Source organism: Curcuma longa, chromosome 9, assembly GCF_044706935.1.
Source record: "Curcuma longa cultivar G26 ecotype Majalengka, Jawa Barat chromosome 9, ITB_CL_G26_1.1, whole genome shotgun sequence".
In the NCBI taxonomy this organism is placed as follows: Eukaryota; Viridiplantae; Streptophyta; class Magnoliopsida; order Zingiberales; family Zingiberaceae; genus Curcuma; species Curcuma longa.
This window is the reverse complement of record NC_133869.1, coordinates 10,708,995-10,729,989: the sequence shown is the minus strand read 5'-3', so window position 1 is coordinate 10,729,989 and position 20,995 is coordinate 10,708,995. Positions and strand designations below refer to the sequence as shown.

Genomic DNA, 20,995 nt, shown 5'->3' with positions numbered 1-20,995 from the left:
ATTGTTTCATGACTTGTGAAAAATATACAATCCTCAAATGCTTATTTGTTGTAATATTTATTGTTGAGGGTTTATTGAAATTTACTTTTCGTAGCAGTCCATGGTTTGGAGGGTTTTGGAGCCCATGATTTTCCCACAAGTGGAGTGTTTGAGGTGGAACCAAAGACCTGCCCTGGGTTTCTCTACAGATGTTCCATCTTGCTGGGTCATACAAATATGCTCCCGTCTGAATTCTGTGGATTCATAGAATGCGTGGCTTCAGAGTATCACGGAGACACCTACCACCTCATTTCAAAAAACTGACAGCTCGACCGATTCCACAGTGGGTTAACAGGCTTGCAGGGCTAGGTATTACAGTAGTGATTCCTAGACTTCTTCTTTCCAAATGTCATAATTTGAAGTTCATAGTCTCGAAATTGCTGTGACTGCATAGTTTGTAATTGTCTTCTACCCGAATGTCTGCCACCATCAAACACGAATACCAGGGTCTGTCAGGTTAGTTGATGTGTAGAGAATTCTGCTTTTTCTGTTATCTTTTGTATCCTTTCAAGTAACCTCAAGTTTCTCCTGCAGAGGATGGCTCAGAATCCTTTTCAATCATCACCACAACAACACATGAACTGCAAGAGAGTGACGACCCTGACCAAGACAAGCATCTTTTATCACCCTCCGGCGGGGAGGTGACTATCGTGAAAGAGGTCCACAGGTGAAGCTTTTCGTATCTAGTCGATCCATTCTCGCCTTGTTTGTATATTAGTGATTGCCTAGTGATTCTTTGTCTGCTGCTGTTCCTTGTAATTCAAATGGATAATTTGCATTAGTTTGTTGTTAAAAGTCGATAAAACTTTGTAGGCCATCTCACGATTTCATAATTGTATTCATTATTGTTTGTCTAAAGTCGATAAAACATGTCTCTTCTTCTTCTTCGTATGCATTATATGGACCGAAAGTAGCGAAAGGAATAGTGCAAATGGTGGACTGATGCTATTATTATTATTCTGCAAGCCAGGTTGTGTTGAAGATAACAAGGACCATTTGATTCTTTAAAAAGAGATGAGATGAGATGTAGGACCTTGAAATAGAACTATTTTGGTGGAACTAATGGTCCTCCTGAAAGGTTCTAAAGTCCTCCTCACTTTAAGAACAAGAAAAAGAACTTCTCTTTTGGATTGATCTTGACTTGAGAGTTGAGGTTCATGTTGCTGTGCCTCAAAGCAATTTGATGTCTTCTCTGCTTTCATCATCCATAGTGAGTTGTAGACATGTTTAGTGATATGTATTTTGTTGTTCTTAGATTCGAGAAAATCGGTTGAGTTTGGACTTCCATTCGGTAGATTATATTATAAGCTTGTTAAATTTGTAAATCGCTAGTTTAGTTTGATACCATGACTCTATTCTTCAACAAAAGGTGAAATCCGTCATCTTAGTAGTCTCACACGCCATCCCAGCAAAAGGTGCAGTTGACCATGACAAAAGAGAGTTGTCTCGGCTTCGGCTTTGTTGAGATTCGATCCTTATCTCATTTCAACAAGTCTGTCATGTCGTAACCAACTCAATTATGATTCAAAAATTATCATAGCTCGATTCATTTCATAGAAAGATGTAAATATTTTTTTCTAGATTATGTTTATTTTTTCTAGATTAGTTTCTATTCAAATTGATATATTAAAAGATGAATATTATCGTATATAAGTTTCAAATTTATTCTATGGATGAACCATAGCAGAAAGTTATATATCTTTTTTTATCTATATCGTCAAAAAGGTGAGAAATAATTTTTTTAAAAAGATTTTTTTATTTTTATTTCTTTAAAAACCATTATAAGAGTGTTAAAATAACAGTATTTTTGAATGAAAAATAAATAAAATATTTTTAAAAAAAAAGAAATAAAGGGGACTTTTGCTCAATATTGAAGATTCGGTATATCACAAATAGAGCCATCAATTTGAATTGAATTTGTTAAGTTAGTCCGCTTTATCAAACATTTTAAGGTAAGATTCAGGTGAGCTAATTTGCCTACATCGAGTTGGATTGGCCATTGAGAAAATTTATTTATTTTTTAAAATTTAAAATTAAATTAAAAAATTTAATAAACTAATGATTTGATATGTCTAAATCATAAATAAATTTAAAAATTTTAATTTAATTTATTTAAATTATAATTTAAATTTAAAAATTTTAATATAATATACTCATAGATTAATCCGTCTAATTTCCAATTCATTTATATTAGATTGAAAATTTTTTAATTTATTAAGTTGGTAAATCGGGTTGTCCCATCATAGATGTATGATGAATTGATTCGTTTGACATCTAATTATTAAATGCAAATAAATATCAGGCAAAGGGAGAAAATAAAAAAGCCATTGGGCATCCATCTGCACCGTCCATATTTGAAACGTGAGATCTCACCGGTTCAGATCACGAAAATAAACTCGGATATTTCTCTCCTTTTTGTGGCGGTTTCGTAATTCCAACGCTATTTATTTACGCTATAAATAAATCCCCTTGTCTCGCAATCTTGTCCAAGAGAGAGATCGGACTAGAGAGGAAGAGCCAGCAGCAGCAGCCGCCGGCGTGAGGAAGCGGAAGAGGGCGAGAAGGCGAGAGGATGTCTTGGCAAACGTACGTCGACGACCATCTTCTGTGCGAAATCGACGGCCAGAATCTCAAGGCCGCCGCGATCATCGGTCACGACGGCAGCGTCTGGGCCAAGAGCCCCGCTTTCCCCGAGGTATGATCTGACCCGATCCGATCCGATCCGGTGATTTTTGATTTTGTGATTGAGAGGGAGGGCGAGGAGGATCTGAACTCCGCTTCCCTGATGCCGTCTGCCTGTCTTTGCTTTCGGATTGATTTTCTAGTTTGATGTGAGGGTTTCTACAGCTAACTGCTAATAGACGGAGACTTTAGTTCAATTTGCGAGTTTTTGCATCATTGCTCTTAGAGATCTGACAGTTGACTACTTTGGACTTGGATTCTAGAGGTTAGGGTTTTCGCTTGCTAGTTAACGGTGGAGATTTCTTATTGTAGGATTAGATAACTCTCCTAATTTTCTGTTTCTGGATGGATATGATTGTTTTGGATGTTTGCTTCGGTTTCTACGGCCGTCGATGATTGGACGTGCTGATTTATCATGCCCGCTTATCACTAGATTTATATATATCTATCCGGAGAAAACAATTGACTTGCTGATCTTCGATGGTGGCGCAATGCTTAGTTGCATGTGACGATAGTTAACCAGGTGGCAGTGTGAGCAGCGACAATTCAAGAGATGAGTTCAATCCCTATGTATTTCCAAGTCAAATGCATGGAGATCTTTATGTTCATGTAATTTTGGAGGTCGGGTATGTGGATGTACGAACAGTATGTGGATCGGCCACCACGGGCAGCAATAAGGAGATGTTGGCACCAATGGCGATGTGTTAATGGTGATGCCGCTATCTTAGGGCAGTGGTGAGGGATCGATAGAGAGTGACCTCGGGTTGATGGTGTCAACATACAATGTGCACGCCAAGAGAGATATGGATGATGAGATACAGAATTGAAAAGGAGATTGAGAGTTGCATAGAGAGAGAATGAGAAGATTTTTTGTACACCTTAAGAAATAGAATAGCAGAGAGAGGAGATAGAACAACTCACAGATGAGAGAGAGAGAGGGATGGTAGCGTATAGGAATTAGAGAGGAACTGATAAATTAGTACTTCTTATAGCTAATTTTTTTTTGCTACGTCATGTGTTATTTTATAGATTAAAAATTTCAATTGAGTCTTATTGCTTGGTCTTCCTTTGACTAATTCAAGGGTAGTTTATTTGATAAGTGTTTTCATTCTTCCATTTTGGCTGGTGCTTCTATCACAAGTGAGTCTTTGCATTCCTCCAAGATGCATCCTTCTGCTAAAACCCTTTTCTTTTACTATTTGATTGGGTCCAAGTTGTCAATTCCATTTGGTGGTTTTTTTCTTCCAAGAGTCCTCCCCACCTTGGCCTTTCGGTAGTGGACTAGGTTCATTAGAGTTTGGCAGGCTAGTAAATTTGTGTGCTTCCTGCTTTGCTCTTATCAGTAGGTTCTTTGATAATTCATCATCTTCTTCATCATCTCAAGTTGTGCATCTCCTAACTATTTCAAGGGCTACATAATCTGATCCCTCTATTGAGCTTTATCCAAGATTTTTTACCTTTATTAATATTTCAATTAATTAAGTTATTTTTATTATATTGACTCTTCTAATTCTAGTATCTATTTATTATAGGATTACCTTTATTATTATAGGATTACCTTTACTATTATACTTTTCACTCTAATCTTTTCGACTCTTCTAATTCTAGTATCTATTTATCACCTTTGAGAATCTATTCAACTCTTCTAATTATAGTGTCAATTTGTCACCTTTGAACATGCCTGTACCATCATAATCTGTTTCCTTTCAATTTATCATCTATTGTTCTCTTCTTTGTATTGTTTTGTCATGCATGAGACTATACATCACTCAAATAATTTGATCTCATTTATTCTTTAATTTGACTTTGTTTAAGTTTGCAAATTGCATTGAATATCTATTTACAGAGATGATTTTTTTTTCTTTTTCACAAATGTATTTGTAGAAACAATATTCAAAAAGTTTCTTTAGAAGTGCAGCAACTTTCTCATGTGCTAACTATAACCTAAACATATTTTTACTCTATTTGATGCCCATTGATGCTTGCATGTTGAACAGAAGTGTTTGTTTGGTATCCAGATTTCTAAACCAAGGTAGCATATTGATGGGATTCAATTTTTGGAAACGAAATGTTGAGATCATTATAAATACCAGTTTATGCCCTTTTCTTCATATTTTTATATGCTTAGGAAAATCAACTCAGTGGGGATCTATTGTTCCAAGTTTATTGACTAAAAAACTATGATGTGCAAATTTCAGACCAAATTAATCCTATTAGAACACAAGATTTGCAGATTACCTACCATCAATTACCATGACATGGCAATTGAATGCACATACGGATATGTTGCATTAATTATTTACATTGTGATTAGATATTTTCAGATATAAAAAACATGCATATGTTTGTGCTGATGTAACATATTATGATTGTTGTGTTGAGGGCATTTTTTCTTTGCGTCATTGTAGTTCTTCTTGCTTGCCAGACTCAATTCATGAAGGTTGTTTCACTATGTGCAGTGTTGACTATTAGAAAGAAGAGAAAATGTCTGCGTTTAAACTATATGGACATATGTACTATGACTTTTCTGTTTCCTACTAATAGTTGCGTATCAAGGAGAGAGTAAGAGCATAGCCGCCGTCAGTTCTCTATAAATCATACACAAACTAGTTACAACGGATATGACCATGGTGTTGCCAAGTATTTCCTCTGATCTTGTTTTTTCTTTACTAATGACTTCTGTGTTCTCTAAACAGGTTAAACCTGAAGAGATTTCTGCAATCATGGCTGACTTTGATAATCCTGGGTCTCTTGCACCAACTGGATTGTTTCTTGGTGGGTTGAAGTACATGGTTATCCAAGGCGAGCCAGGTGCAGTTATTCGAGGGAAGAAGGTCAGTGACCCATATAATATTACCATCATGCTAACATTAGTTCGTAATTACTTTCAAGAGAATAACATTGCCTACATACCATGGACCAACATGCATCACTCTGTTGTTACATGCTTTTGTTACATTATGCATACTCTCTCTCTCTCTCTCTGTGGCTTATACATTTACCAACTTTCAGGGTACTGGTGGTATCACTGTCAAGAAAACCAATCTCGCTTTAATAATCGGTATATACGACGAGCCGATGACTGGTGGGCAATGCAACATGGTAGTCGAGAGGCTTGGTGATTATCTCTATGATCTAGGTTTTTGAGTTTGGTATTTCAGTACATTGGAACTTATCCTGGTATTTGCCATAATTCCTTGCATGGGCTTGCAATCTACTTTCATGGAGTCGTGTTGCACATCGTTTTAAATCTGCTTCAGTTCATTGGCATGATCTTGTTACTGGATTTTCCTACTGCATCTTCATTTAGGAGTTGGCATTTCTTCTCTGTGTGGTTCTGGTGTGTATCTTTATCAAGGTTGAGAAATGAACATGGTTTATGTGTACCAGTATTGCTGATGATTCTTATTTATTTGCTTGCTCTTGTTTTTTGCTCGTCCCAATGGAAATGCATGCCTCCTTACAGATGATCGTAGGATCAACTGTGTGAGCATAGTTTGGCGCAGATGCTCGAGTAATCCTTTATTTATTGCATTTTGTTTATAAACTATATATATTTGTTCTTCAGTTCAACATTCAAATGAACAAAGAGTACTCCTGTTCTTGCTAGATTCGAATCCTTTTATTCATCGAATGGATCACTGGCTTCGTGATCTCAAAGGTGTTCCTCGGCTTCAGTCCCAACCGCCGCTTTAATCCTGCAAAGGAAACGATCGATTAGAATTCGAGTGTTTTGGTGGATTGATTTGTGTGGCTCACGTGTTGCAGTCGATGGTGGCGGTGAAGTTGAAGTGGGCGGCGGCGGCATGGCAGTGGCTGGGGAGGCCGGCGACGCGGTCGTAGTCGATGTCGCCAATGTGGCTGGCGGCGGCCTTGAAGCACTCGCAGGCGGCGACGCGGTTGGCGCGGGTGGTCGTAATGCTGGCTATGGCCTTCACGCCGCTGCAGCACGCGTCCGGCACCGAGTCTCCATGCCTCGTGATGTACGGCGTGCAGGGGATGAGCGGCGGCAGGAAGGTGGTGCAAGGAGGCGGGTCTGCGACGGCGATGGCGACGGCGGCGACCGCCAGAGCTGCGGCGAGGAGGCAGGCGGCGAGGGGAGACATTTACAATCGATGCGTGGAGAGATGTGAGCGAAGGCTGTGTCAGTGGTGTGTGTTATATAGAACGGTGGCGGTGGCGGTGGAGCCGTGGAAGAAGAGGATTCAGGTGCGTCATGCGAAGGGAGTGGGCAGCGAGAACTGCCTGATCCGTTGGAGTTTGGCGCAACGAATTAAAAAAAAATTAACCAACCCTAAATTAATAAATAAATAGAGGGGCTTAGTGGGATCGAGTTGTGAGTCTGAACTCTCGGGACATAACTGAATTGATTATGACGGAGCATATTTGTAGAAGAGGATAAGGAGTTTGAATCTTGACGAAGTCGAGCAATACTCTTCTTTGTCGTGATCAATTGTAATTTTTCGATTTATCTCCTCATGGTCATGGGGTCGACCGTGTGAGATCGTTGAGGTAGTGGATTTTACTTTCTTGCAGAAGAGTTGCGAGTTTGATTAGTTGGTCGGGCTCGAACTGGATTGGGATTTTAGCATATTTGCACTAGCACAAGCACGGCAAAGATCAAATCATGTGATCTTCTCTCGACAATGGTGCAACGGTAAGCTGTTCAGTGGTTTACTTAAATATGCGTAGTTTGAATCTCAATTATATTGCAGGATATTTTTTTCAATGGGATGAAAAATTTAGGACGTTGACTGTTGGGTGCGGTGCTGGCACTTTTAGATTTATCCCGATGGTCAGTGGAGAATTTTCATAAAGTTAGGTCGTTACCTCTAGGATTAGATCGGATCGTAAGAATGTTGGTTGTTGAAGCTGCGTGCACTTCCAGATTTACTTTAGTGTTTGGTTAGAAATTTTCATAGAATTGAACTAGTCATTTTCAAAATTAATCGAATCGTAAGAACGATGTTGGTTACTGGTGCAGAGTCGCGTGCACTTTCAAATTTATTTTGATGGTCGATAGAAAATTTTCATAGAGTCAAATTGATCATCTTTAGAATTAGTTGGATCGTAAGAACGATGTTAACTGTTGGACGAGAAGCCGCATATGCTTTCGAATTTATCCTGACAATTGATTAAAATTTTTTATGGAGCTGAACTGATTATTTTTCAAATTAGTCTGATCATAAAAATTAAATAATTAGATTAAAAAAACTTAACGAGAGGTGTCAATTGGACTAAGCATCCTTTTGAATTTTTTCGGGTATATAATATAATAGAGCATCCTTTTTTGAATTTTTTTTTTAAAGAGATTATTTTTTTCGAGGATTTGCATTAGAACACTTGTTTTTAATTTTGACAGATTATAAATATCAAAAAATTTAATATCCAAATAATCGGATTTGAAGTTTTCAGTTTAAAATTCTTTAAGACATTTAAATTTTTTTAGTTTTTGAATTGAGAAAATTCCATTTTTGTCTCTCATTTTCTTTCCGCAATTTAAAATATATTACATTTTACCTCCTGTAATCTACAAAATAGAATAAGATAACCCTTACTTCAACATAGCTCTATTTTATAAACTATAGAGGAGTAATTTTAATATCTTAAAATAGAAAAGGTAAATTAAAAAGTTGTAAAATATGAGTAGTAAAATGAAGATTTGTTAATAAAGTTCGGCTCGACCGAACCGTTCAATCGGCCGAACAGCTCTTGCTTCGAACCTTCTATTGTCGTAATTGATTTGGGTGCGATTCTAGGGATTGATTTGATCGCTTGGACGGCGGAGGAAACCGATCGCGAGTCCTAGAGGGATTCTTCTTCTCGACTCCGACGACCTCCGACTCCATGGCCTCCCGGCGGCGTATGCTTCTCAAAGTCATCATCCTCGGGGACAGCGGGTAGATTTACATCTCGTTCGCCAGCAAAAAGTACCTTACATATATACACACACACATTTTGATGTTGCTTTTGTGTAATTGCCTTCTTTGTTAGGGTTGGGAAGACATCGCTGATGAATCAGTATGCTCAAAACGCTTGACGTATTTTTTTTTAGCTTACTTTTGGACAGAAAGTTGGTTCTTTTGTTGCGTAATTTGGGATTGAATGGTATTTGTTAGATATGTGAACAAGAAGTTCAGCAACCAATACAAAGCCACCATTGGAGCCGATTTTTTGACCAAAGAAGTTCAGATCGATGATAGATTGTTCACCTTGCAGGTTAGGAAATTTTTACAATTGCGGCTTTCTGTTATCCTCCTTTCTCCATCCTTTTTATGATTTTCTTCCTATTGATTGTGAGGTTCATGTTCTATGCGAGATTATTTTTAATGGTGCAGCTATATTTTTTTAAAATATTCTACTGATGACATGACAAGTTAAGTAGTTGTGGGTGTTAACTGGTTGTTGATCTAGTGCATTGCAGTCATGATCTCGATCAAGTTGTTTGGTTATTCGTTGAATTTTACCTTTGCATGCATGATATTATCTCGTGATTTTGAACGACCAAACATAAAGATGAAAATTTCCGAATGTTTTTTGGTTCACTTATTTACAACAACTGTTAGGGGAAACAGAAGTTCATCACTGTTGATATTGGCCTTTTTACTGTCATCATTTTTAAAGCCATAGTTCCCAGACCTTTGTATTGCCTGACTATGCTACTGTGGTTTATGAAATTAACAACTCTTATTCGGAAGCTTGTTATCCAAGTTGGCATTCAACTTATTATGTGATAAGATGCCAAACCAACTATGTTGTTGATTTCTGTTGTCTCACGTCCAATTATTCAGTAGTATGGGATGGAATTGCATATAATCAATTATTCTTCTATTTATTTTTGTATGTTTGTACAAGGAGTTTTCATAGGTTCTCTTTGGGTATAGCGATGCGAAAGAGAATTAAAAGTTTCAGAAACAGCCCTAGTATTTCCTACATTAGTTACGATATAGGATATAGCGAGTGCTAATTGTTTTTTAATAAATTAAATCAGAATTTGACTAAATGTGTTTTCACTTTATGGTAATTTTTTTATTCTGTTGTTGGTTTTTTCCCCACATAAACCTTTTGCAGTTTCTGACGTATGGTGACATGTAGTTTTGGATTTATGGAGGTGTTAGTCACTTGTCTGGCTATATGTATCAGATAGTCTTACAGTCTCATGCAGGGTGACTGGATTAGATAATCTTGAGGAGTTTGTCGATTGTTCTATCATTTTCCGGGAAAATGTTCTTGTTCATTGTGTAATCTTTATGGTTTAAGAGAACACTTTACATTCTTAGAACAAACTGGTGAAAGTAAATTTTGGTTTAAGCTGCCATCATCTTGCTAGAAACAAAGGGATAGCAGGCGATAATGTGAGTTCACATATTTTTTTTTACATTTTGGTTCTCTGTGGTGGGTGGTGGTATTTTGACAATATAATTATAACTCTTTAATCTTAATATGCTTCAGGTTCTACTAAATTTGTAGAGCTTACGAAGAATTTTTTCCTTAAAAATTTGATTGTTTAGGTTTAATAGTTTCTGTAAGCTCATTACTTGATGTTTTCTTCTTTAGATATGGGACACAGCAGGGCAGGAAAGGTTTCAAAGCCTTGGTGTGGCTTTCTACCGCGGAGCTGATTGCTGTGTCCTCGTCTATGATGTTAATGTTATGAAATCATTTGATAACTTGAACAATTGGCGGGAGGAATTTCTTATTCAGGTAGATTATGTTTGACCCTCTTCAGAGATTCACCGCAATATAAAAGAGGAAATGAAATGCTGATTATGTTACTTCTGTGTGGTTACCTCATTTCAGGCTAGTCCATCAGACCCCGATAACTTCCCTTTCATAGTGTTGGGTAACAAGATTGATATTGATGGTGGCAACAGCCGAGTGGTAAGATTTCGCTCCTTTCTGTGGTATGTAGAAAAATGAAATTTTAGGAAAATAGTTGCAGCTCGCTTCTGACTAATGGGTGGCTCACACAAACAAACAAATCAAATTAGACAAGATACTATGTGAACCTTATACGGGTCCTTCAACTGAAAAGCTCAATGATAAAGCATGATTACATGGATTCGTATAAAAAAAAACCTTCTAAGCATGTTTAACATGCTTCTTTCAATCTCTATACTTTCAGGTCTCGGAGAAGAAAGTCAAAGCCTGGTGTGCCTCGAAGGGGAACATTCCCTATTTCGAAACATCAGCTAAAGAAGGATTCAATGTGGAAGCTGCTTTCCAGTGTATTGCGAGGAATGCCCTAAAGAATGAACCAGAGGAAGATGTGTAAGTATCACTTATTCCGTCATCCATTCCTTCCCTTTCGTAATGCTATTAACATTATTCACCCAACAAATTGGATACCGAAACCTTCTAGTTTGCATTTCTACCAAGGACACATTACTCCTCTATTTGTTCATTTTAAGTAAATTCTCTGAACATCATTGTTCTTTATATAGATACCTTCCTGATACGATCGATGTGGCGGGACGTGCAACACAACAGCGGTCGACTGGTTGCGAGTGCTAGATGGAATTCGCGTCTTCTCTTGCCAAGTTTGTAACTATTCCCTATTTACATCTCATATTATACTTGCAAGTTCGCCTGCATTTTAAGTCGAATTCCATGGTGAATTGGTATTAATTCTTCGTGTGAACTTCCTCTTCGTCCTATGTGATATTTGTGAGATGGGAGGTGATTCTTTTCCCAAAGGATTTACTGCTTTTCGACCAACTTTGTGTCTGTGCTCGTGTGTGCATCGTCTATGTATGTGAAAAGAGAAGAAGAGCATTCAATCTCGACTTAATAGAATAGCTTGAGATATCTGATGTATGCTATCTTGAACCTGCTTTTGTCAAAGAAGCCATCACTCCAGCTGCCAACCCCAATTCCCATCCTTCTATTATCATTGCCACTGAGGAAGACGGCGAAGAGAAGAGCTACGAGATGCTCAACCGAGCAACGGGAAAACCACGGTAACCTTAGTTATATGACTATATATAAGTAGAAGTTTTGACGACGAGTCCCTTCCCTATGAAAGTTGAAACATTCTATTTAGAGCAACTCCAACTAGTCCCCTCCCTATTGAATGAATGACTAAGGTTTTGTTTACTCAAGAGGAAAGGATTCAAGGGAAAGGATTGGGAGAGGTTGAGAAAGGAGGAAGAAAACTTGCTTACTTCATAAGAGAATAAGAGAAACAGGAAAAGGAGTAGGAAGTGATAGAATAGAAGTTGCCTTTTATACTAATAAAATCTTAATGCACATTTTGTATTTTTCTTCGCTAAAAATTCAAAGGATGCATTTTATTTTTATCATAGTCAAAAAGAGTTTCATTTTTTAAAAAAAAATATTAAAAAGGTATTTAATTCTATTTTTATTCAAAAATATTTTTATTTTAACAATATTGAATCTTTTTATTTATTGGAATTTTGAAAGAGATTTTCTTTTTTATTTATTATTAAAAGAGTGTTTCATTCCGACTTTGTATATTTTCTTTTTTAAAATTATTTTTATTTTTTGTGTTATTATAATAGTTATAAAATCATAGCGCTATGTAATTATAACAGTTATAATTTGGTAGTTGTTATACAATTATAATAATTATAATCTTGTAATTGTTATAATATAATGTTGATTAGTATTAATCAAAAATAAAATATTTATGATGTAGCAATTATGATTTATAATTGTTATAATATTTCTATAAAAAGATGAATTCGTCATCCCAGTGGTTTCACACGATTGGTTTCACGATCATTTGTGAAGAGGTAAATCAAGAAGCTGCAGTTGGTTACGACGGAGGAGGGCATTATCTCGGCTTCATCGAAATTCGAATTCTTATCCATTTCTACAACTTTGTTCTGTCATAATCAACTCAGTTATGCTTCGGGGTACATATCTTCCAAACATAGAGCTCATCATAATAATTGTTACAACATGATATTAGCTAATGTTGACTAGAGATAAAACATCCATATTATAAAATTTATGAACTGTAATTGTTAAACAATGTGTTATTAGCGTTGAGCATAATCAAAGTGTTGCTATAATATAATGTTGATCAAAGATGAAATTTTATATTATAGCAGTTATGACTTATAATTGTTATAATGTAGTTTATTAATATTAATCAAAATTGAAGTATTTATATTGTAACAATTATAATTATGGTTGCTACAATATAATTTATTTGTGTTGATAAAGTTGAAATGTTCATGTTGTAGTAAGTATGAATTATAGTTAATATAATACAATTTATTTGTGTTGATCAAAATTGAATTGTCTATATTGTAACAATTATGAATCTATAAATATTACAATAATATCAAACATAGGTAGTTTGAAAAATAAAAATGTACCAATGTGTAAGGAAGTGTCCTCTTCATAATAAATCAAAAAGGTCATTCCTTTAGTGTTTAAATAAAAGTATTTTTATAAAAAAATAAAACAACTTTTTATTTTTATTTAAAAAAAATAGTAGTCCTTTAGATAAAGTTGCCCTTTTAATTTTTCCTTTTAATTTTTCTTTGTATTATAAAAACTATGGGGCTAAAATGTAATATCGCAAACTATGCTAGCCAAAATGGCAAAAAAAAGTAATTAAAAATATTGCCAGTATCGAATCACGTCGACACGTAAAAAGGTTCGCTTGTCTCTTGTCTGCCGTCTTCTTCCTCGCTCCTTCCCAATCCCCTGCTCCTGTTCATGTATTCTACGTTCCATGCTACTTCTCTACTTGCTCTTCTGAGAAAGGACGGCGGAGCTGAAAGCGGAATCGGCATCATCTCTACGCTCTATTTAGTCATTCCCTTTCCCTTTTCCCCTTCCTCTTGTTCCTCCCTTTTCTTCCTTCTCTTTCCCTGCGGAAAGTTGCTGAACAGATAAAAAGGCGGGAGCTTTCTCCGATCTCGGCCCCTCCTGCGCTTTTTTGCCGGAGGAAGGTATGGCTTCGTCGTCGGCGGGGCCGGCGGACCGGTTCCCCGGAGGTGCGGGGGAGGCGGAGCAGGAACAGGGTCCGTTTCCGCAGCTGTGCTACCACCACGTGCCGCAGCAGAGCCGGCGGGGGAAGTTCCGGTTCCCGCAGGAACAGGGCCTTGACCTCGACGGCCGAATGGATCGCCCGGCGTTCTCGCTCTCCCTCCACTCAGCCGCTTCGCGGGTCGGTCGGCCGGCGCCGCTCGGGCCGTTCACTGGCTACGCCGCCGTGCTCGGCCGCTCCCGGTTTCTCGAGCCGGCGCGGAGGCTTCTCGAGGAGGTGTGCAAGGTGGGGCAGCAGCGACGGCGAGCAGGAAGCGGTGGGGACGTGGCTTTGAGTGTGAATCCGGCGGAGTCGCCGCCGGGCTCCTCCCCTGTTTCACGGCTCAATTCCGTGCTTGATGAGGTGAAATTTTACTGCTCAATTGATTGATTATTTCACATATATTTTTGTTTGAGTAAACAATCTCTTGTTACTCTAATTTGGAGTTCATCATTCCTCCAAGAACAAGTACAATTAAGGCATTTGATCGATCTCGAAATATTAGTTGATAAACTAGGAGCATAATTAGGCCTTGTTCTCGGAGAGATACGAACACGCGAAGAAGAGTTGTTCATTCAAGTTTAGGTATATGAATCATGGAGGATGAATGCTTAATGTAGCTCGAAGAAAATTTGTCTTCTTTCTTTATTCATCAAAGGAAAGAAGCAACAGAAGATCTATCCTTTGGCTTATTTATCGCTTACAATTTGTTCTTCAAGTTGTTTTTACATGTTGGTTAACTTACCTATATAGATATATAGGAATTGTGCAAATTTTTCGATCTTTGCTAAACTTGAAGTAAATGAGTTTATATATCTTTCTTGGTTACAATGGTGGCTATGATGAGATTGCAACACTTGTGGAAATCAAGTTGGAATTATCGAATGTTAGACTAGATTCACAATTGGATTCTTTAAGAAGATTTGCCATGCTAGTTCTTCGAAACGAATGTTGGATATGTTTCAATATCCTACGATTTTCTTTGTTCTTTTCTTATTAATCTACTTTGTGATCTGAATGATAACTTTGTAGGTCTACAGAAGATACAAACAACACTATCATCAGGCGCAAGCCGTCATTAATTCGTTCGAGTCCATTGCGGGATTGAACGATGCAGCTCCATATGCCTCAATAGCTCTCGATGCCATGGCCAAGCACTTCCAATGCTTGAGGAATATCATAACTGGTCGACTTCATCAAGTGAACAATGCTCTAGATAGTGAAGGCATCACCAGTGAACCGATCACAAGCTCCATGCGATCGAACAGTAGTGATGGTTACTTCCACAGGCCAACGAAAGTCGTCGCTGTCCCCTTCACTCAACCACACGGCTGGCGACCACAAAGAGGGCTTCCTGAACGGGCAGTTGCTGTGCTACGCGGTTGGCTCTTCGAACACTTTCTGCACCCGTGAGCCAGTCGATCGCCTAGTTCTTATTCTTTGTTCAAACAAAACTGATCGAACTTTGCAAACACATTTTAGAAACAACAGATCACTAGTTCTTCTAAAAGATTAGATCAATCACATGCTAAGTGAATTATAAGTTTATGAACAATTAGTATTACAATATGCATGATGCTGAAGATTTTTTTTGTGATTTCTGTCATGTTTCTGAAAATCTTTCCAGGTATCCAACTGATGCCGACAAGCAGAATTTGGCTAGACAAACAGGGTTGACGAGAAACCAGGTAACAAATCCGACTCATCGAAAGCCTAGATTCCGCGTAGAGTCAGAGAATTTCAGGACATTTGGTGATGTTGTAGCTCAATTTGTTGCATGATTCTGATGGTGTTTCTTTCTTTATCAGGTTTCCAACTGGTTCATCAACGCGAGAGTGCGACTATGGAAGCCAATGGTCGAGGAAGTACACACTCTAGAGATGTGCAAGAAAAGCAAGATATCGCAAAGCAACAACTGTTGTAGTAGTAGCAGCCAGAACGATCACACTCACCCTCCCTTCAACAAGAGCATTCAAGAGCCCTCTCTTAGCCCTACATCTTCTAGCCATGGCAATGGTGTCTTGCTCACATTGGGTCTCCACCGGAACGATGGGGCTTGCTTCCCGGAATCACTTCTCACCCTGGAGGACCGCAGCGATGGCTACTTGTCAAGCGCGCTTGGTGGCCATCACCCGGAACAAGCTGTCAAAGTCGGCGGCAACCGTTCGATTCAAAATTGTACTAACTTAAGCTTGCCACAAGTTTAACAAGATGACCCTGTTCAAGTGTGGTCATTGTGTTCCATGTTCAAGTGACTGATATCTGTTCTGTTAGGGTGAATAAGTGTGTTGGCAGAAATAGGGCAGTGATCTACAAAATAAGGTAGTGTTTAGTGGATGTTTGACTGTGTATAAGTTGTTAATGCGGGACAGATTAAATTTGTTGAAGTGGATAAGGATCGAATTTTGACTTCGAATCTCTCAATATTTTTCTTCATAGTGGTCAATTGTAATTTCTTGATTTATTTCTTCACAAATGGTTGTGGTGTCGACTGTGTGGGCTCTTGGACGGTGAATTTTACTTTTTTATTTTTTGAAATTGAGTGTGTATAAATTATATTTCAAATTTATTTATAGTAAATTATAAAAAAGTTCATCTACTTTTAGAATTATTGTTTTTTATTCTAATATTATTGTAATTTTAATTAAGTTAAAATAATTTTAGTAGATATTAAAGTATTTTTAATTAATATTAGTAATTGCTTAAGTAGTTATTCCCTAGTAGTTTTAGTTAATGTTTAGGAGTTTTAGTTAAAATTTTTAAATAATATTAGAATAAAATTATTTGTAGATGAAAAAATAAAATGAATATTCTTTTAATGATAATACAAATAAGAAATTCCTTTTAATTTTCATCTAGAAATATTTAATTATCTTTTCAAATTTATTATTTTAAATTCATTGTATTTCCTCTCAAAAAAAATATTTATTGACCAGCTAATCAATCTAACATATATGTCTAAATAGATTTATATAACAATTTTGAATCATTATTATAAATAATTTAACAATTTAGAAAAAAATTTACCTTTTTTTTATTTTAAATATTTTGTCATTTTAATCATCATTTTAAAAAAATAAAAATAAATGTCATATAGGAGTAAAAAGGGGAAGTTTACATTTTACAAACCTTTTGGGTTAAGTTGAAATTTATCCTTTAAATAAATAATTTGTTCTCTGCAGTGAACTTCCGACGGAAAACCCTAGCCAAAACCCCGTCGTTGATCCTTGATCGATGGAGTCCATGGATAAGCTTAAGCTGGGGCTCCGAGCTCTCCTGCCGGAGCAAAATGCATCCTCCGGTATCTCCTCTCCTGGTCAAACCGAAGTTCTTGTTCGCCGTGCTCCCATCGGGTACTTGGATCGCTCAGAATTTTCAGTTCCTTGTCTCTTCAATTTGGGTTCATAACATTTTGGAAGTGGATTGAACTTTTTGTGCTAATTTGCAATATTCACTTTTGCTAGTCTGATATAGATTGGGTAGAACACAGCAATGGTTCATGTGTGATATCGGGAAAAATTAAGTTTTTTTTTTTTTTTGGATTCAGTTTCAACAACAACGAAAAATCATGGACAGGTCTGATGAAAGTGCGACTTTCTTTCTTACTCTATTTATTTAGGGTTTAGGTGCATCCTGCATAATGAAGATTTTCCCCAGCAATGAAGATTATGGGGATTTTCCGTTAGAAAATAGCATGGTTATATTCTACGCTCCCCTTTTGTTTTCTTGCCGTTTGCAGACGCCTGCGCTAGCCTTTTGAATGTTATCAGTCCATTTTCCCTATTGATGAATTTGGACTCTTTGAACAGCATGATCTTCACAAGAAGGCTTCTTCTATGTTAATTGATTATGTAGCTAGTAAGCTCTTTGATTTTACATTTTTCTTGATTCTTTTGCTATTGCTGAATTCTGACTTAATTCTATTCCCTAAAGATATTTTGGATCCTTTATGCACCAAACAAGATCATACGCCGTCAATCTTCTTTTTCATTGGTAGCTTGTAGCCTCATATTGGTTGATGCTCCTCTTGCATTAGCATGAACTCATGTTGTTGAAAGATATTTTTGAATCCTTAATGCTTCGACATGATCATACACGGTCAATCATCTATTTTACTGTTACCTCATAGCCTCATATTGGTTGATGCTCCTTTTGCATTAGCATGATCTCATGTTGTTGATTGGTTCTAAATCTACACATGACCATCATTGACCAAAAAGACAAAGTGAGAATGGAACAGAGAAGTGTTTCTCTTTTGAAAAGAAGAATTTGTTCCGTCAAAGCCTAACTTTCCTTCTCCATTTAGCTAGTGAAATTTTATGCTTTCACCATGGCACATAAAACTTGATTAATATGATAGTGAAAGTTTTGTTTTTCTAGGTCTTGTTATTTTATTTCCATTCTTTGCTTTGTGAAAGTGACTTCATATAAAAGTGCATTTATTCTGCAAGAGTTTTGTAAAGAAATACTAGAAGCAGATAACATTTTCTTGCACTGAAGCAAATAGTCTATATTTAGGAATTTATGATGGTTCAAGAAATATATCTATGAACTGAGTATGAGATCACTTTGCCAATGTTCCATAAAAACGAACTGAACGATGCATGAATTTAAGAATCAGAGTGATACTTGTTAGTGAGTGGCTTGCCTTACTGCTGCAATCTTCATTGACTGCACTATATAGTGTAATGCTTCTGGCTGTACTTCAAGGTGTCCTTTCGCTGGCCTGGGATTTCCTAGATCTAGTTAGGCTGTGCTCGATAGGCCATGCTAGGCAGCGTGACTTGGGTCGGCGGCGAACCAGGCCTAGCATGGGCCTAAAAGCATAGTTGTGCTGGGTAGTCCTGCCACATCATTTTTATTGAGAAGAAAAATCTCTAGCCTCATTGAAGTAAAACTATGCTTGATAATCGGTCGTCTATGTTGCAATCTTTGATGTCATAAAAAGTGTTGGACATTGTTGGTTTAGCTTATGCCGACAACATAATATCCCTTAATGGGTGTGCCAAATGAGAATTTCAGCATATCATCCATGATGTGGTTGACATTTAAGGATCAGCACATGCAGTTGTAGGCATCTAACCGCTATGATCCTTTGTTGTTGTCGCATCGTAGGCAACATAATTATGTCCTTGTTGATGCCGCCGCCTTGGCTCCTGCCAAATAGCAGATTTGTAGAATAGTAGAACATAATAAGAATCTAAGGCTTGGGTGTGTAGAATGAGAGATGAGAGCATGAAAGAATTGGAGTGAGGAATTCAATTGGAATGTTTTATATTCTTTCGTTTCAAACATGTTGAACATTTGGAATAGTTCTTTGCGTAGGCAATAGATTGCCCATGACTGTCCCTTGTATTGTACTCTAATTCAATAAGCCTTCTCAGGCATAGTTCAACTAATAAGCAAAAGATGAATATGTTCCATCTTTCTTTTTACATCCAAGAAGACTGATCATCCTTGACATGCATACTCACAATTTCCAGTCTGTTTAAATTCGCAGGCGGGTGGTTTCTCTATCGACCTGTGGTAAGATTTGCGCAGTCAGCTTTGTCGTCGGTGTTGTTGTCGGCTTCACGCTAAAGAGGCGTTTGAGGAACTGGGCGAAAAGGCTGCTCAAAGGATTGAAGGACGATTAAAGCTCGCAAACGATCGGTATGTTCTTCAGAATCATGCACCCCTACCACTTGATGTACCTGCTAAATCAAATTTGCACATTTCACTGAACTGCTGATTGTTGTTGGATATTCAAAGCCTTTTGTGATCATGATTGGGTTGTTTTCTCCTCAGTTAGTTCTTCCTTTTATGCTTCCCTTTCCAATGCCTTGGATCGTCAATCGATCTGTATCCATGTAAATTGTTTGTTAGTACCTTTAAAATAGAATAAAAAATTATGAACTTTTTGGATTTTTTAAAATTATATTCAAAAGAGATTATTCAATTAAAAATTTGACTGTAAATTATTTTGTGAATTTTTTGTGATAAATTTTGAAGTGTAAGTTACAAATTAGTCCGTCATTTTTTTAAAATATTTAATTTTTATTATTTGATTAATTTTGAAAGTGATTAACAGAAGTAATTTTTACCATTTGATTAATTATCAATCAAAGTTTTTTATTAATTACTAGAATAAATTAAGAAGCACTCATAAAATAGCATTATTGTATTGTAGCTTTAGTAGGGATGAGTAAAAGTTAGGTCAAATCAATTGAATCTATTTGATTATTTTAAAATTTTAATTTAAATATTTTATAATATTTAAAAAAAAATTTAGTTAATTTGATTTTTGATTTAATTAATTGCTATTTTATAGTTATGATTTATTTAATTTTATTTAAAAAATTGATCGGTTTAATTAGTTAAAAAAGATTTAAATTAATTTTAATTAATTCGATTTAATTTAATTTTAACTGAATATTCAATTCAAAAAATTAGCCGGCTACTTGAACCATGGTCGAATTAACTCGCCTCATTTAACGGCGGTTTGGTTCGACCAAATTTAACTAATTAACCTTCTAATTCCGACACGTGTAAGTTACCTTTATCGGGCTAGCTTTAGTTCCACGTCGGATGACCTCCTACGTGGCAATATCCAAAAAGTTCAATGACAATAATAATAACAAATCAAAAATAGTCTCCTCAAATTCCATATTGCATTTTGACGGGTATATTTAACCGTCGGATTCCAAGAGAGGACACGTGGATGGCAGAAGAGGCAAGGATCACGGAATAGCGACCGGCTACGGGATGTTGATCGGTGTAGCGTCACCGGATGCACCGGTGGATGCGGGGGAGTCAAAATATGTTCTTAATGGATTAAGCCAAAAAGGGATGGTTTGCGGGGGGTTTTTGGCCGTCGGAGAGAGAGAATTCGAGACGAAATTTAGTGGAATCGCTATATTTTCTCGTCGATCTTATCGGTGTTCGAGATCCTTAAGCTGAGCCATCCGCATCGTCTCCCGAGAGGTGAATTGCTCCATTTGTGCAGTGTGGTTTTTCTGATGGTTTACGGAGTGTTGGTTCGTCTCCCCACCTCCCTTGATCTGCGCGGAAATGATGAATTATGTCAGGTTTACGCCTTTCATCCTACTCTGATCTATTGGTTTGCTTTGTTGGAGGAACAATCTTGATTTCTATATCGAAGGATCTAGCATTTCCGTTAAAATGAAAAGCTTCATCTTTTACTTTTTGTTTGTCTGTTCCTAATTCCTTCTTTATAGTGGTTCCCTATGTTTGTGATAATTTTGCTCGATCTCGGTTTTTATCGCCGAA

General features: G+C 37.0%; 5 protein-coding genes across 5 annotated transcripts; 4 read left to right on the top strand and 1 right to left on the bottom strand.

Moving 5' to 3' along the window:
• The first annotated feature begins 2,519 nt into the window (after positions 1–2,519).
• LOC141834640 (profilin) lies at positions 2,520–5,944 on the top strand. The gene is made up of 3 exons (XM_074721970.1): positions 2,520–2,734; positions 5,418–5,555; positions 5,734–5,944. The coding sequence occupies exons 1-3, from the start codon at positions 2,612–2,614 to the stop codon at positions 5,866–5,868; spliced, it is 396 nt and encodes a 131-aa protein (XP_074578071.1). The 5' UTR covers positions 2,520–2,611; the 3' UTR covers positions 5,869–5,944.
• A 532-nt stretch (positions 5,945–6,476) lies between these two features.
• Positions 6,477–6,827, bottom strand: LOC141834540 (non-specific lipid-transfer protein 1-like). The gene has a single exon (XM_074721858.1). It carries the CDS (start codon positions 6,825–6,827, stop codon positions 6,477–6,479), a length of 351 nt encoding a protein of 116 aa, XP_074577959.1.
• Positions 6,828–8,443: 1,616 nt separating this feature from the next.
• On the top strand, positions 8,444–11,424 carry LOC141834714 (ras-related protein Rab7). Its single transcript, XM_074722058.1, has 7 exons — positions 8,444–8,621; positions 8,716–8,742; positions 8,841–8,940; positions 10,279–10,425; positions 10,522–10,602; positions 10,847–10,992; positions 11,166–11,424. Exons 1-7 carry the CDS (start codon positions 8,569–8,571, stop codon positions 11,233–11,235), a joined length of 624 nt encoding a protein of 207 aa, XP_074578159.1. The 5' UTR covers positions 8,444–8,568; the 3' UTR covers positions 11,236–11,424.
• A 2,026-nt stretch (positions 11,425–13,450) lies between these two features.
• On the top strand, positions 13,451–16,093 carry LOC141835218 (BEL1-like homeodomain protein 9). Its single transcript, XM_074722648.1, has 4 exons — positions 13,451–14,089; positions 14,759–15,135; positions 15,354–15,414; positions 15,535–16,093. Exons 1-4 carry the CDS (start codon positions 13,652–13,654, stop codon positions 15,931–15,933), a joined length of 1,275 nt encoding a protein of 424 aa, XP_074578749.1. The 5' UTR covers positions 13,451–13,651; the 3' UTR covers positions 15,934–16,093.
• An 834-nt stretch (positions 16,094–16,927) lies between these two features.
• On the top strand, positions 16,928–19,570 carry LOC141834324 (uncharacterized). Its single transcript, XM_074721700.1, has 2 exons — positions 16,928–17,079; positions 19,227–19,570. Exons 1-2 carry the CDS (start codon positions 16,961–16,963, stop codon positions 19,360–19,362), a joined length of 255 nt encoding a protein of 84 aa, XP_074577801.1. The 5' UTR covers positions 16,928–16,960; the 3' UTR covers positions 19,363–19,570.
• Positions 19,571–20,995: the final 1,425 nt, after the last annotated feature.